Source organism: Helianthus annuus, chromosome 17, assembly GCF_002127325.2.
Source record: "Helianthus annuus cultivar XRQ/B chromosome 17, HanXRQr2.0-SUNRISE, whole genome shotgun sequence".
NCBI lineage: Eukaryota > Viridiplantae > Streptophyta > Magnoliopsida > Asterales > Asteraceae > Helianthus > Helianthus annuus.
This window is the reverse complement of record NC_035449.2, coordinates 11,066,226-11,081,544: the sequence shown is the minus strand read 5'-3', so window position 1 is coordinate 11,081,544 and position 15,319 is coordinate 11,066,226. Positions and strand designations below refer to the sequence as shown.

The 15,319-nt window shown below is 35.8% G+C and overlaps 2 protein-coding genes across 6 annotated transcripts; one reads left to right on the top strand and one right to left on the bottom strand.

The window, feature by feature from the left end:
- Nucleotides 1–6,076: 6,076 nt before the first annotated feature.
- Nucleotides 6,077–9,197, top strand: LOC110921886 (beta-xylosidase/alpha-L-arabinofuranosidase 1). The gene is made up of 3 exons (XM_022166208.2): nt 6,077–6,876; nt 6,966–7,584; nt 8,103–9,197. The coding sequence occupies exons 1-3, from the start codon at nt 6,163–6,165 to the stop codon at nt 9,083–9,085; spliced, it is 2,316 nt and encodes a 771-aa protein (XP_022021900.1). The 5' UTR covers nt 6,077–6,162; the 3' UTR covers nt 9,086–9,197.
- An 834-nt stretch (nt 9,198–10,031) lies between these two features.
- On the bottom strand, nt 10,032–14,130 carry LOC110921887 (bZIP transcription factor 16). Of its 5 annotated transcripts, none has more exons than XM_035986677.1 (14): nt 13,877–14,130; nt 13,511–13,612; nt 13,342–13,398; nt 13,169–13,243; nt 12,777–12,863; nt 12,161–12,220; nt 11,937–12,088; nt 11,805–11,859; nt 11,649–11,691; nt 11,481–11,569; nt 11,306–11,368; nt 10,701–10,778; nt 10,412–10,537; nt 10,032–10,329 (listed from the first exon to the last, which is right to left on the bottom strand). In XM_035986677.1, exons 2-14 carry the CDS (start codon nt 13,574–13,576, stop codon nt 10,240–10,242), a joined length of 1,041 nt encoding a protein of 346 aa, XP_035842570.1. In that variant the 5' UTR covers nt 13,577–13,612; nt 13,877–14,130; the 3' UTR covers nt 10,032–10,239. The 5 variants fall into 5 exon arrangements, with proteins under 5 accessions (XP_035842570.1, XP_035842569.1, XP_022021901.1 ...); XM_035986676.1 differs by having other exon boundaries at nt 11,306–11,364; nt 11,474–11,569; nt 13,877–14,083; XM_022166209.2 differs by having other exon boundaries at nt 11,306–11,364; nt 11,474–11,569; nt 13,511–13,623; nt 13,877–14,077.
- Nucleotides 14,131–15,319: the final 1,189 nt, after the last annotated feature.

The window sequence follows — 15,319 nt, the reverse complement described above, 5'->3', positions numbered from 1 at the left end:
TACTTTTGGTATATTTTATTTATGTATAAATATAATATATAATAAAAATGGTTATTATTTGTAGGTATTTAGGAGTGCGGTTGAAAATATACGGCATATTTGAGGGTTGATTAAAATGCTAATGAACTTATATCGTATTTTATTGAACTATGAAACATATTTTGTATTTGCTTGTACTTGATTTTTGATATATTCATTTGAACTATTAAATGATATTTTAGACAATTGAATTTTGAAATCTATGTAGTAACTTTTTTTTAAATCGAAGCCAAACCAAGCCAAGATCTAGCTTAGATTTTCAGTTCGGTTTCAAGTCTGAGCTAAGCCCAGCGGACTTGGTGTATAATCGAGCCGAGCCCAAGCTTTCCCTAGCTCGGCTCGGTTCGACTCGTGAACACCCTAGGAAAAAGGTGATTAATTATTGTTATTAATGCTATGAGAAATAACACTAATGATTTAATTTTAAGAGTAAATAACTATTGAGTCCCTAAGTTTTAATCATTTTAACTATATGAGTTTAAATTTAAAATGTTTAACTAACTCAGCTTCTTATTTTTTTAATTGTAACTATTAGAGTCCAATTTGTTATCTCTGTTAGAATTTTTTGTTAAATTTTCATGCAATGGCAAAAATCTACACTATATAATAAAAGAAATCTGTTTTGGACACTTGTCATTCTCTCATTTAATTGATTAAAAGTATTAATAATACTAATAATAATAATAATATTTAATCTAATCTAATACAAATTCTTATTATTAATTCAATAACCTATTGTTAAACTAAAACTTCAATAGAATCTTAAATCCTAGCTAAACAAGTTTCGAAATTCATAATAATATTAATATGTTAGACTAAATATATTATTGATATATATATATATATATATATATATGATATTAGGTGAAGGTTCTTTTTATTGTGAAAACTCGAAAACTAATTAAAAAAAGACAAAAAGACATACAAAAAATTTTTTTTTTATTTTTTTTTGCAAACCAAAATTCGCAGGTTTTTTTTATATAAAAAAAATTTCAAAAAAAAAAAAAAATTGTGTAGTGCACATGTGTAATACTACACATGTGTATGTGTACTAAACATGTGTATTATTACACATGTGCACTACACAAATTTTTTTTTTTTTTTTTTTTTTGAAAAAAAGTTTTTTTTATATATAAAAACCAGCGATTTTTATAAAAAAAATTGAAAAAAAAATTTTTTTTGTGTGTTTTTTAGGCTTTTTTTAATTAGTTTTCGAGTTTTCACAATAAAAGTGGTTTTCATTTGAACCATCCCCTATAATATTATTGATATATATAACTAAAATTATTATCAATAATATTAATAATAGGTTTAGAATCAAATACAAAGATTCAAAAAATAAGAAGTCGTACAAAGGGTATCAAATAGACTCTGATTGACCTCATTCAACCGACATTAGAGCCGTCTTATCGAACTCTACGACATTAATTAATATGTACGAGTTGATAGGTTACATTTATATTAACTCATTTATGTCAATATGGTATGTAAATATCTCTGTCGTTGTTTTGCATTTACAGGAAATATCTATACTATATAGTTTAAATTGTTCAACCCGTGTAATACATGGGGAACTAACCTACTACACCTTTATTAAATAGTGGAAAAGGGTATTTATGTTTTAGTTTTGTAATGGTCAAATGACCGTTTACCAATGTTCACATTCTCACATCACAACCATGGCCATCGGCCATCATCATGGGCCGAGGTTAGCATGGGCCGGGGGTGCCCGGCACTCTAAAAATTTTATATGTATTTAATCGGACAAGATTCGTCCCTGACCACCATCACTAAATTTGATCACATACCGTAATAAAACCACTTGCAGCGATGTTTCACAGTTATCATACAGCTCCCCCTCCACCTAACATATTCCACACAAAGTAACTAAATTCTAGATAGACATGAAGACCAAAAAGTCTATACGACGACTATGCTATCTAAATTGGGACTATATACCACACTTACCATCTCCATCATTTCCACTTTCCTTCTATTTGCTCTTCATCTTCACTCCACCAAGGCAGTCGTTTTATGATAAGTGATAACCAGGTCCTTAAAATAATAAAGATCAAATACTTCCTAATTTGCCTTTGTTAAAGAAGTTCTCAGTGAAAATAAGTTGGTTTCAATTCAACTTAATTAATTAGCATGCAAGCATTAATTACACACTTTAATGTAGACACGTAAGCTTAACACACAAGTGATCTACCATTTTTTTTTTTTTTGAAAAGTGAACTTCATTAAACCACGCATCTGACCCAAACAACGCAAAAGACCAAACAAAATAAAACCCTCGACCCAAACGGGCAAAGAGCAAACACTACAACAATACATATGCATAGGATATTTACTTCATTCCTTCCGACTAATATATTTACAAGACGTGTACTCACAATCTTTGTTAGGGTGATTTATCAAAATAAACCTAATCATCATATACGAGATCTTTACATAGAAATTGAGATGTCATTAAAAGCCATTCCCAAATCATTTGTTTATAATTATAATTAATATAAAATAAAGTATTTCAAAATATTACATAAAAAATTGAGATGTCATTATATCACATTTTCTTTAACCACATATTTTGATATTATATGAATTTTATAAATACATCTATTCCCAATTGATACTATATTGAAGTACAAATTAACCCAACTCATAATTTTGGTAATACCTTCCATTTCAGCAATCATAATCTAATTAATTAAAATATCATAAAGATAAAATAGGAAGTTGGGAATAAATTTAAAATTGTTTTGCAGACGCTATATTAATATTGATGAGAGTTAACTTGTTACAGTATGTAATTTGAGTTTTGTTGGAGATTAATAGAGGGCATAGGGGTAGTGGCGAAACTTGACCCGAATGACAGAGGGGTCGAAAATGTATACCAAAAAATTTCTATAGAACCGGGGGTCGAAAACGTATATACCCAAAAATTTCTGTACGAAAACTACAAATATAACATTACTGAGCGAAAAGTTCGGGGGGTCGGGCGCCCCTCCCACCCCTTCTATAATTCGCCCCTGATAGGGTGTAGGCTGGCACGATAAGAGACGACACGATAAGACACGATACACGAAATCCCATACACGAACATGACACGATAACTTATCGTGTCCTTTTTTCAAACACGAACACGACACGATATACACGAAAATTACCTGTTAACACGACTGTTCGACTGTTATACACGAAAATTACCTGTTAATACGGTAATACCTGTTAACACGAACAAAAACACGAACACGACATGCTATCTGAGAGTTACAGAGGGAGTTTAGGGTTTTATTGTTTTTGAATTGAATGAGGAATGAAAATAGAAAGGAATTAAGGAACCCACACGCACATGGCTGATGAGTTTTATTTAATTTAATTTCTTATCGTGTACTAACGGGTATTAACAGGTAAACATATTAACTTGTTTATACACAAAAATTAACAGGTAATCTCGTGTCTACCTGTTTGGTACACGATACTTGTTAAGGCCATACACGATACCTGTTAACTTCGTGTATTCGTGTAAAATTGACAGTCCTAGGGTGTACTCTAACATCTAGAGTGCTAACAATGACATGGCATGTTAACTAACATTCCAAACCACTCCCTTCTTGTGTTAAAGTGCATTAAATGAGTTATATGTTAACATGCTAACCCAATGTTAAGAGATTGAGTTAATTATTATTTTCTTTTTTAGACAAAAACCCAATGTTAAAGTGCATTAAATGAGTTATGTGTTAACATGTTAAACCATTTCCTTAGAGTGAGACAAAGTGAAATGAGGAAAAAAAAAAGTTGTTGTGTCACTTAGGTGGAGTTAGGTTAAAGTATACCAAAAGGGCTTATATAAACATATCGGCTTAGAAACCCGGGTATTATACGCGTAGAATAAATGAAATATTAAATAAATAGAAGATTTAAAAATTATAAAATAATATTTTAAGATAAAATATGATAAAATAATTAATTGAGAAGTATAATGTTAGTGCATGAAATAGTAGAAGAAGAAAATTTTGTTTTGGACTTAACATAATTATATAATAATAATACATGACGCGAATAGTTAGTTATTTATTATATACAGTTTTTTGATATATAACAAAAAAACTTATATAATCCAACTAAATTGGGTTTGACCCTACATAAACACTGTATTTTGCTTTTAATCATGAAAAGTATTCTCACATATTATATAGTAGTATCTTATATTAGATTACTGTATACTTTATTTTTAAATGGTGGAGATACAATAAGAAGTTTATTTAACTAGGAATGATAGGAAGTGATCTTGATCATCCATTAAGTTAATCAAGTGCTAAGATTAAATCAGGGAAATTGAAAGGAAAAAAAGAGGCGCGTGAGTTTGTTCAAGGGCATTCTAGTCAATCCAAGCCAATAGTTTCTCTCTCCTCCAATCCCCCCCCCCCCAATTTTTTAAACGTTAATAACTCTTTCATACGACATTATTTTTTTATAAAAATTGCACCAAAAAAACGAGCGTTTTTTATCTTTAAAACGAGTATACTATTGCTATATTTTAAAAAAAAATTAAAACCCAGTTGCGTAAAACGCAATAGAAAAACCACCAGTTACGTAAAACGCAATGAAAAAAAAAATCTAAAAAATGACATTTTTCTAAAACGCAATGCACAAAAAACACAAAGAAATGACCTATTTGTAAAACGCAATGGCCAGAAAACACACAAAAATGTCTTATTTGTAAAACGCAATGGCCAGAAAACACATAAAAATGTGTTTTACCTAAAACGCAATGCACCAAAAACACAAAGAAATGACTTATTTGTAAAACGCAATGGCCAGAATACACTTAAAATGTATGTTTTCTAAAACGCAATGGACTGAAAACACATAAAAAAGTGTTTTACCTAAAACGCAATGCACCAAAAACACAAAGAAATGTCTTATATGTAAAACGCAATGGCCAGAAAACACTTAAAAATGACTCATTCTAAAACGCAATGGACTGAAAACACCTAAAAAATGTGTTTTACCTAAAACGCAATGACTAAAAACACTTAAAAATGTGTTTTTTTCTAAAACGCAATAGCCAGAAACCACATAAAACTCTCTTATTTCTAAAACGCAATGGACACATAAAACTGTTTGTCACTGTGAACTGTCTGAATTGTCTACGAATTACTGTCTTCGAAATGAGCAAATTTCTGGAAAATTAATTTTTCTGATGCGTTTTTAGTACAGCAATTTAATCGACCCCAGCCAGGGGCTCTGCCCCTTGGACCCCGCCAGGGGCTGCCGCCCCTGGGACCCCGCTACCGGGGGCTGCCGCCCCCGGACCCCTGCGCGCAAAGATCGTAAAACGCAATGACTAAATCAAAAACCCAGATCGTGAAAATGAAATTAAAGAATTTCTTACATGGATCGAAGCCGATTTCTTCATCAATTGACGAAATTTGAATGATAGAAACACTTATCAACGCTCGAATCGAACGAATCGAGTGATTATCTCCAAAATCACCGGAAAAAACGAGATTTTTTATGAAATTAAACTGGGTTTTCTTCAAAAAAAAAAAGCTGAAGAACACGTTGATCGGGTTCTGAATCATTGATTGGTGATGAAAATCGCACTATAATGTAGTGATTATTGAGAAAGAAAGTGAAGAAATAGTTGAAAATGGTGGGTTTTTGAATTTTCTGGGTTTTGAAAAAGGAAGAAGAAGGAGTTGGATTGACTAAAATACCCTTTCTCTTTATTTTAAAATTTGCCACATGTCATAATCCTATGGCTTCCTATCCTTGCTAGCGAAAATTAACTTTCTATTTGATCTTTTCCCTTATTTTTAATTAATGATTTCCATTAGTTATACAAGTATTTCAAATAATATATGTTTTTATGTCATTTTGGGGTTCCATATAATGTCACTTGTTAAATCTAGTAAACATTAATAAAACGGTTACTAACACTTTGTTCATTTGATTCTTGTGACATGGTTGTTAGGAGGTTTTGCTGCTTTCTGCCTATTTTACGTACACATCTTCTTAGTAAAACGATCATAGATATATCATGTATTATGTATGTTTAAACTTTAAATGAGTTAATCTACTAGATTCAGTATTTAATTACTACTAATTACACTCATGTTTTTTCATCCTCTTCAACACATCTTATCCATGGCCATTGCTCTTCTCCTCTTGATTATATTCTCATGCCAAACCATCGTTTTCGCCGAAAACGAACCCCTTTTCGCATGCAATACCGAAAAAGACCCGAGCTTGAAAAACTACTCATTCTGCAATCCGTCATTGGATGTCAAAACACGAGTAAACGACTTGGTTAAGAGGCTAACATTAGAAGAAAAGATAGGAAACTTGGTGAACAATGCTAGCAGCATCGACCGCCTCGGTATACCAGGATACAAGTGGTGGTCGGAAGCGTTGCATGGCGTTTCTAACGTCGGACCCGCGACTCATTTCTCTAGCTTGGTCCCCGGAGCCACGAGCTTCCCACAAGTCATCCTTACCGCGGCGTCGTTTAATAAAACTTTGTTTAAAGCTATTGGTAAAGTGGTGTCAACTGAAGCTAGAGCTATGTATAATGTTGGGTTAGCGGGGTTAACGTATTGGTCGCCGAATGTGAATATATTTCGTGACCCGCGGTGGGGCCGAGGGCAAGAAACTCCTGGAGAAGATCCGGTTTTAGCGAGTAAATATGTGGCGAATTATGTTCGCGGTTTGCAAGAAAGAGATGATGGAGATAAAGATCGGTTGAAAGTTGCGGCTGCTTGTAAACATTATACGGCGTATGATGTTGATAATTGGGAAGGCATTGATCGATATCACTTCGATGCGAAGGTACGTTTATCGATGCCGAAATTCGTTGCTACGTTCGCCAACTTCCGTCGCTAAAATATATTTTGTTTTTGTGTTTGTTTTGTTAAAAGGTAACAAAGCAAGATATGGAGGATACATATCAACCACCATTCAAGAGTTGTGTTTTGGATGGAAATGTTGCAAGTGTGATGTGTTCGTATAACGAAGTTAACGGCAAACCAACATGTGGGGATCCGGATCTTTTGAAACGGGTTATTCGGGGCGAATGGAAACTAAACGGGTACATAAGTTCCGATTGTGATTCGTTAGACACCATGTTCAACTCGCAGCATTGGGCGAAGACCCCAGAACAAGTCGCGGCAGATGCGTTAAACGCTGGTTTGGACCTTAACTGTGGGAATTGGTTAAGAGACTACACAATGGGTGCTGTACAAGGTGGGCTAGTGGAAGAGTCAGTGGTTGATAAGGCGGTTTCGAACAACTTTGCGACACTTATGAGACTTGGGTTCTTCGATGGTGACCCGAGTAAGCAAATGTATGGGAACCTTGGTCCGAAAGATGTGTGCACCCCGGCTCACCAGGAGCTAGCCCGCGACGCTGCTAGACAAGGAATCGTGTTGCTCAAAAATGTATTTCGCCCTTTGCCACTCTCTCCAACTGCTATTAAATCTCTAGCACTTATTGGCCCTAATGCTAACGCCACAACCACCATGATTGGCAACTATGCAGGTCTATATATATACACATATACATACATATATGCGTCAGAGTGTGTGTTATAACTGAGATCTAGAGTGAATTTCAAGGATTGTCCTTTATCTTTATACCAATTTCAGGCGATGTCCTTTATGTTCAAAATTGACGAGTTTTGTCCTTTATGTTTTCATATCATACACATTTTGTCCTTTAGGCCTAACCCAGTTAGTTTTTTCAGTTAAATTTGGTCATGTGCTTTGCACATGAAGGCATTTTTGTTAATTCAAAGGTAAGTTCAACGACAGATTTACAGCTCAAAGCTTCTGCAACCTTTGAATTGACAAAAATGCCCTCATGTGCAAAGCACATGACCAAATTTAACTGAAAAAACTAACTGGGTTAGGCCTAAAGGACAAAACGTGTATGATATGAAAACATAAAGGACAAAACTCGTCAATTTTGAACATAAAGGACATCGCCTGAAAATGGATATAAAGATAAAGGACAATTCTTGAAATTCACTCTGAGATTTATGATGTTGATTTACTCAGGGGTTCCATGCAAGTATACAACTCCGTTACAAGGGCTATCCGACTCCGTCGTGACTCTCTATCACGCAGGCTGTAGTGACACCAAATGTGCTAATGCGCAACTTAACGAGGCAAGGGAAGTGGCGTCTGCAGCAGACGCTGTGGTTCTAGTGATGGGTACGGATCAATCCATTGAGGCTGAGAGTCGAGATAGAACCAGCATAAGTCTTCCCGGACAACAAAACCGCCTTATTTCAGAAGTGGCGTCTGTATCTAAAGGGCCCGTGATTCTTGTTATAATGTCGGGAGGTGGAATGGATATTCAGTTTGCAAAGGAGAACCCTAAGATCACTAGCATTTTGTGGGTCGGGTTCCCGGGTGAAGCCGGTGGAGCTGCGTTAGCTGATGTCGTTTTCGGACGATATAATCCAGGTGGAAGGCTGCCCATGACATGGTATCCACAGTTTTTCGCAGAAACGGTGAACATGACCAACATGAACATGAGACCAAACCTAACCACTGGCCACCCTGGGTACACCTACCGGTTTTATAAAGGCACAACGGTTTATCCGTTTGAGTACGGGCTAAGCTATTCTATGTTCGCTCAGTGGGTGGTTAGAGCACCAAAGTCGGTCAAACTCTCGCTAGATGAAGATCAAGTTTGTCGTTATCCTGAATGTGAAGTAGTTGAGGTAAGTGATAATAACTGTCGGAATTCGGGATTTGAAGTCGTGATCGGTGTGAAAAACGTCGGGAATATGGCTGGGAGTTACAGTGTGTTGTTGTATTCCTATCCTCGATGGATCCGGAACGTACCTCAAACAGATTTACTGGATTTTGAAAAGGTATTCTTGGCTCCACAACAGGTGACGATGGTTACATTCCATGTGGACGGTTGCAGACATTTGAGCGTCGTTGATGAAGATGGCAACCGGAAGGTTGCTTTGGGGGAGCATCACCTTCAGATTGGCGATGTTACGCACTATTTATACCTTGAGACATGATATGTCTGTTTTGGCATGTTATCTAGTTCAGTAAATGCAAAGTATGCTGATTTCAATCTATTTACCGATAAATAAGTCGATGAATAAAAATCGACCACAATATGAGATTAAGGGGCTGTTTGTTTACCTCTTAATGACGCTCTTAATGGCTCAGACCTCTTACTGGTTCAGCACTTAATGGTTCAGACTGTTTGTTTCACGAGCAAATGTCTGAGTCTTTGTTTCACGAGCAAATGTCTGAATGACTCAGACATTTGCCTTTGAATGGTTAAGATTTATACAGAGTCTGAATGGTTAAGAGCTCTAATCTGAATTGGTCAGACATTTACCTCTTAATGGTTAAGCATTATACAGACTCTTAGTGGTTCAGACCTCTTACTGGTTCAGCACTTAACCATTCAGATGTTGCCAAACAGCCCCTAAAAGTTAAAACCAAGTAAAAATTTACCTTACTAACGAAAACAAAACCATTCGTATTTAACCCGTTGTAACTTGTTACCATAGTTGTCTGACTTGTGCATTTTATCCGGTGTTGGAAAAGTCGGGATTAATCAGCGATTAGTCGCTGGTCGACCGGCTATTGATTGATTTTCAAGTAATCGGTCAATTAATCACTAGTTGGCCCTAGTCAGACAGATATCGGATCTAGTCGGCCGGAAATAGGCAATTCCGACCAGATTCCAGCGAGATTCCGGCGAAAACCTATAAATTCCAGCAATTAATTATATATACCTAAAAAATGGGTCGATGAGGGGTTAAAACTTTTATACTTAAAATATACATACAAAAGCGTATGTGTATATATAAAACTGAAAATAAGATATAAAAATCCCAATACGATTAATCCCGGATCCTAATTAATCGCTAGTCGGTACCCCACAGGCTGACTAGCGACTAGCGATTTTCATAACCATGATTTTATCCAGCTTCGAAAGATCACAAGCAATTCAGAACAATGGACGGCTATAATTAATATAATCTGATTTAAATATCCTGCCATCTAAATAGGAATAATGGTCAGCATCAATGGCTATTCTACTACATACAACCATTTCAAAGCACAGGCTTTTTCGGTTTCACTAAAATTTGGTTCGGTTGGGGTCGGCTAGGTTAATCCCTGGAAAAATGGGAGTGCTAGACAATAATTAACCAGTTTACACAAGTAGGGCTTGCCCATCTTGATGATTTCCGCGGCCCATTTCTTGGTTTGTTTCTTCCTGCCCAGGAGCTTCCGCTAATCTCTCCTGAAAAAAATCAAATCATCGAATTTACTTACCCCTGGAGACGGTCAGTTGTGAACAGGACCGAACCAGAAATGTGTAATACCTTAAGAACTGCATTTTCAGCAAGAAGCTGCTCGTAATCACTCCTAATACGACTCACTTCTGTTTTAAGAGCGGCGTTTTCTTCGGTCAAAGTCTCGGCCCGTTGAGCTAGCTCGTCACATTCTGCCTGATTCCCACGAAACGTTGACAGAAAAAGAAATTGAGATTAATACTAAAATTTTGTTTTGACTTTTAACCATTTTTAACCAACTTTTAATTTTGTTTTGAACATTTTAACCAACTTTTTAAGTTTTTACCCGTCGGAAGCCAAGCATAGCCCAAATCGTTACCTGTTTACGCAATCTGGATCTGCGAGCAGATTCCCTATTGGATTGCTTCCTTCTCTGCCTTTTTAACTCCCTTTCGTCCTGAAATTAATTAATTAATCAATATAAATATAAATATAAATCGAGTAAAATGCCATTTTCGTCCCTGAGGTTTGGACAGTTTTGCGACTTTCGTCCAAAGGTTTGTTTTTTCGCATCTGGATCGAAAACGCTTGAAATAAATCTTGCCATTTTCATCCAGCTCGTTAACTCCATCCATTTTTCTCCGTTAAGTCAGGGGTATTTCCGGCATTTTTGTTAACTCAAAGGGCAATTCGGTCTTTTTCACTTTACGTACAAACATTTAGCATAATGTACAAGTATTCAAAACACCGAATTGCCCTTTAAGTTAACAAAAAAGACAGAAATACCCCTGACTTAACGGAGAAAAATGGATGGAGTTAACGAGCCGGATGAAAATGGCAAGATTTCAAACCTTTTGGATCCAGCTGCGAAAAAACAAACCTTTGGACGAATCACGAAAGTTGCAAAACTGCGCAAACCTCATGGATAAAAATGACCTTTTACTCATAAAGATATAATAAAACATAGAAGCGATGAATTTGCACCTGTAGCCAATGCTGTGGCTGCATGTTCTCCCTTGACCCGACCGCAGCAACCATTCCCCCTGCAAGTAGAGCAGAAATTATTTTTCCATAAATTATAAAAAGATTAAATAAATTTACACAATTACACCACACCAGTAATACTACACATGTTTAAGTTAGTAGCGGGACCTGCTGCTGACATCGGCACAATCATCATTGTTTGATTCACAAGTCCTCCATTCTGATAACCATTTACGGTGGAATTTCCATTTTGCGATGCTTCATCTGTACCCAATAACATGGTTATAGCAATCGCATTAATTACGCAAGACCAACGTTAAGAATTAAGTGCATAGCACCAAACCTTCCATAGAATCTTGTGTGGGTCCCGATTTCATTTGTGAGTTCTGAAATAAATAAAAAAAATAAAAAAAAACCGCAATATTGTTACTGATTCAGTTAAATAGTAATAATCATGTGAAATACTATATGTATCGGTGATATTTTCAAGAATACGTACATTTTCAGAATTTGCATCGCTTCCTTCACTAGAACCTTCACTTCCACTCTCACCGCTGCAAAGCCAGTACGTTAAACCTCGTAAATTTTATATCGAGTTGAACTTCACCATATGATATTTATTAATCTATACCTCTTAGGATAAGATCCATTTTTGCTGGATTCATTGTTGATGCCGGTAATCATATTCAAACTGCCGAGACTACCCTTTGATCTTTTAATCGGAAGTTTTTCCTTCCCCTCTGGCGACTTGCCGTTTACTTCCATACTGCCAGCTGTATTAACCTGCATGCAAATTCAACGCTTGTTTCTAACATCTTTTAACAAAAAATGTAAAAGCGAATTAACGCAACTTACAGAAGCCTCGGCAACACCATTTGGAGAGGGCATTGCGTATGGACTAAACGGATATGACCCCTGGTTACATTTACGGTATCAGGTATGTATTAACTATTAACATCCAATGCCTTCTTTATGGAATTAAAAAAGGAAAAATTACAAGTTTTGTCCTTTATCTTAATACCACTTATCAGGCGGTGTCCTTTTTAACGGATTTTGACAAGTTTTGCTCTTTACAAGAAATTTTGTTGCACGTTTTGTCCTTTAGGCTTAACCCAGTTAGATTTTCTTGTTAAATCTTGTCACCCAAGGGTATTTTAGTCTTTTTACCCATTTATTTCAAGAGTCAACCCTAAAATATTTTGTTTTATTCTTTTAAATAATATTAAATATTTAAATAAATGGGTAAAAAGACTAAAATACCCTTGGGTGACAAGATTTAACAAGAAAATCTAACTGGGTTAAGCCTAAAGGACAAAATGTGCAACAAAATTCCTTGTAAACGGCAAAACTTGTCAAAATTCGTTAAAAAGGACACTGTCTGATAAGTGGTATTAAGATAAAGGACAAAACTTGTAATTTTTCCATTAAAAAATAAATGTAGCATTAATATATAAAATAACAACAAGAATACCGGAGGCATAGATGGATGAGCATATAAGCCACCATGAGGATACATAACATATGGATGAGGTGCGGTACCATAAGGTGGCATAAAATGCTGCAAGTACACACACACACATATATATATATATATATATATATATATATATATTAGAAAATGCAGAATAATTCAATATAGATGAAATAACTGGTCAAAATACATAAAAAAAAAATAATAAATGTCGATGACCAACTTCACATATGAACAGGGTAAGGCACGATAGTTAGAAAGTAATAGTAGTAATAAGAGTTTGAAACAGAAAAAAACACATAAAAGTGGAACATTACCATAAAACTGACTTATATTTCGCTTATATAAATCAACTTTATAGAGCAAAATCCATTATTTAAGAAGCGTAGTACCTGAACCCCCCACATGTAGGGAGGAGGTTGAGGGCTTGATGCTAAGTAACCAGGTGGAGGCATAGGCGAATAAGCCTGTTCAAGACGTCAATACCACCTAAATTTAGTCAAACAACTCACACGACACATGCTCCAATTTGACTATAAGCTTAAAAGTGTTATAGATACGAAACCTGAAAACCGGTCCAATCAGGTGGGACCGCTCCCATGGCATTGCCTGAGGGCTGCTCCTGAGCAAACAAAAACCAATAAACAATATAGATAAGGAATGTAAGTAAAACAGATTAACAGCATCTATATACATCCCATGATGAACAAAGAGTCAAAAGAGAATCAATTCACCTGAGTTTCATTTGCGGAATCGTTCGCCTCCTTAACAGGCGATCCATCGTTCTCCTGACTTGCCATTATTCAGATTTCAAACCGCAACCACTTTAATACAACCTACAACCATCCTATCACTAAACTTCAATACATGCATTTTTACTTAAAATATTGGAAAAATTACAAATAAGATAATAAATAATAAAGGCATATTGAGCATGAAATTTGTGGACTTGAAGCCCTAACAGTTAAAATCAAGAAGCAATTTTTAAAACCCCTAAACATGCCAAGACTATTTATCAAGATAACAACCATTAATCACATTTGCATAACATAAACTGAAACTGAAAAATTTTTATCAAAAGCCCTGAAAGATTAACTTACCGTTAAACCTTGTGAACCAGTGTAATGATGATAAATATCAAACAGAAAACCCTAATGAGTGAAAATTAGGGCAAAAGAAGAAGAAGAAGAAGGAGGAGGGTGGAAACTTGAAATTGTGGGTCAAAATCTTGGATGCAAAGTGGGTGTATATGCAGGAAGAAGATGCATCCTCTGCCCGGTGAGCTGGGTTTAAAATTAATCGTTGATGGGGTCGAACTATTGAAGTGTGTAAGTTTTAGCGGTTGAATTGCGCTGAGTCGCTGACGTATCATAAGAAAAAGGTTATTGGATCCGGTGTGGGACCAATGAAAGGAGGCCTTGTTGGCCGAAGACCAATCTCAACCTTTTTTCTTAACGACAAACTAATCCTTAAATAGGCTATCAGCGAAATTCACCACATTATTATACACTCGTCTTTGAACCAGGGAAAACCCTTATCTAGGGCCGAAGCTCGTGAACACTCGCCCAAAGACAGGACAGTCAGTTTAAGGATCGAATTGGTGATCGCCGCCAACTCGCCTAATCTACCATCATCACCAGATGCCGCCGAAACTAAATAGCTAGGTCACTTGGAACACCATGTCTCTCTTTTACCACTTTACTACCAGCTCATTGGCACTAGCTATGGTATTTTATATGTTGAAGTTTTTAAGCATAAATTGGTCATACTATACCTGAATTGGAGTCCGAACATCATTACTTGGGAATATGACATATTCGGACAACAACTCATACGAATTGTGACATATCTATGGGTTCTAACCTAACACATATGAGGTTGGGATTGGGAGGTGATGTAATGACATTAAAATACATTTTGGACAGCATGTTTAACTTGCATCAATTTGAGGGGAAACATTCGGGGCATGATTTGATGCGTCTTAATTGTCCATATCATGTGTGTCCTACTACTTTATAGTCTAATGTCTTCCAAGTCATTTCATGTAACATACAAGACATGTTTATAATGGCAAGTAAGGGGTGTTCATCGGGTTTTTTCTTCGGGTTTCGGGTTTTTCGGGTCGGGTTGTTCGGGTTTTTCTCTGAGAAAAATTGACCCGATAACCAACCCATTTTAAAGTTCGGGTTAGTCGGGTTTGGGTTATTCGGGTTCGGGTTAGTTCGGGTCGGGTTATTCGGTTTTCGGGTTTAGATGTAAAATGAAAATAAATGTTTTTTTTTACAAAATATCATCAAAATTCATATTGTTACTTTAAAAATATCATCAAAGTATTTAAAAGTCCCAAAACTTTGTGTTCCGTCTATTAAAGACTCCAAATCTAAACACTTTTATAAGAAAAAAAAACAATAAATGTTCGGGTTTTTTTCGGGTTTCGGGTTTCGGGTTTTTCGGGTCGGGTTGTTCGGGTTTTTGGCCTGAAAAAGTGACCCGATAACCGAACCATTTAAAGTTCGGGTTGGTCGGGTTCGGGTTTCTCGGGT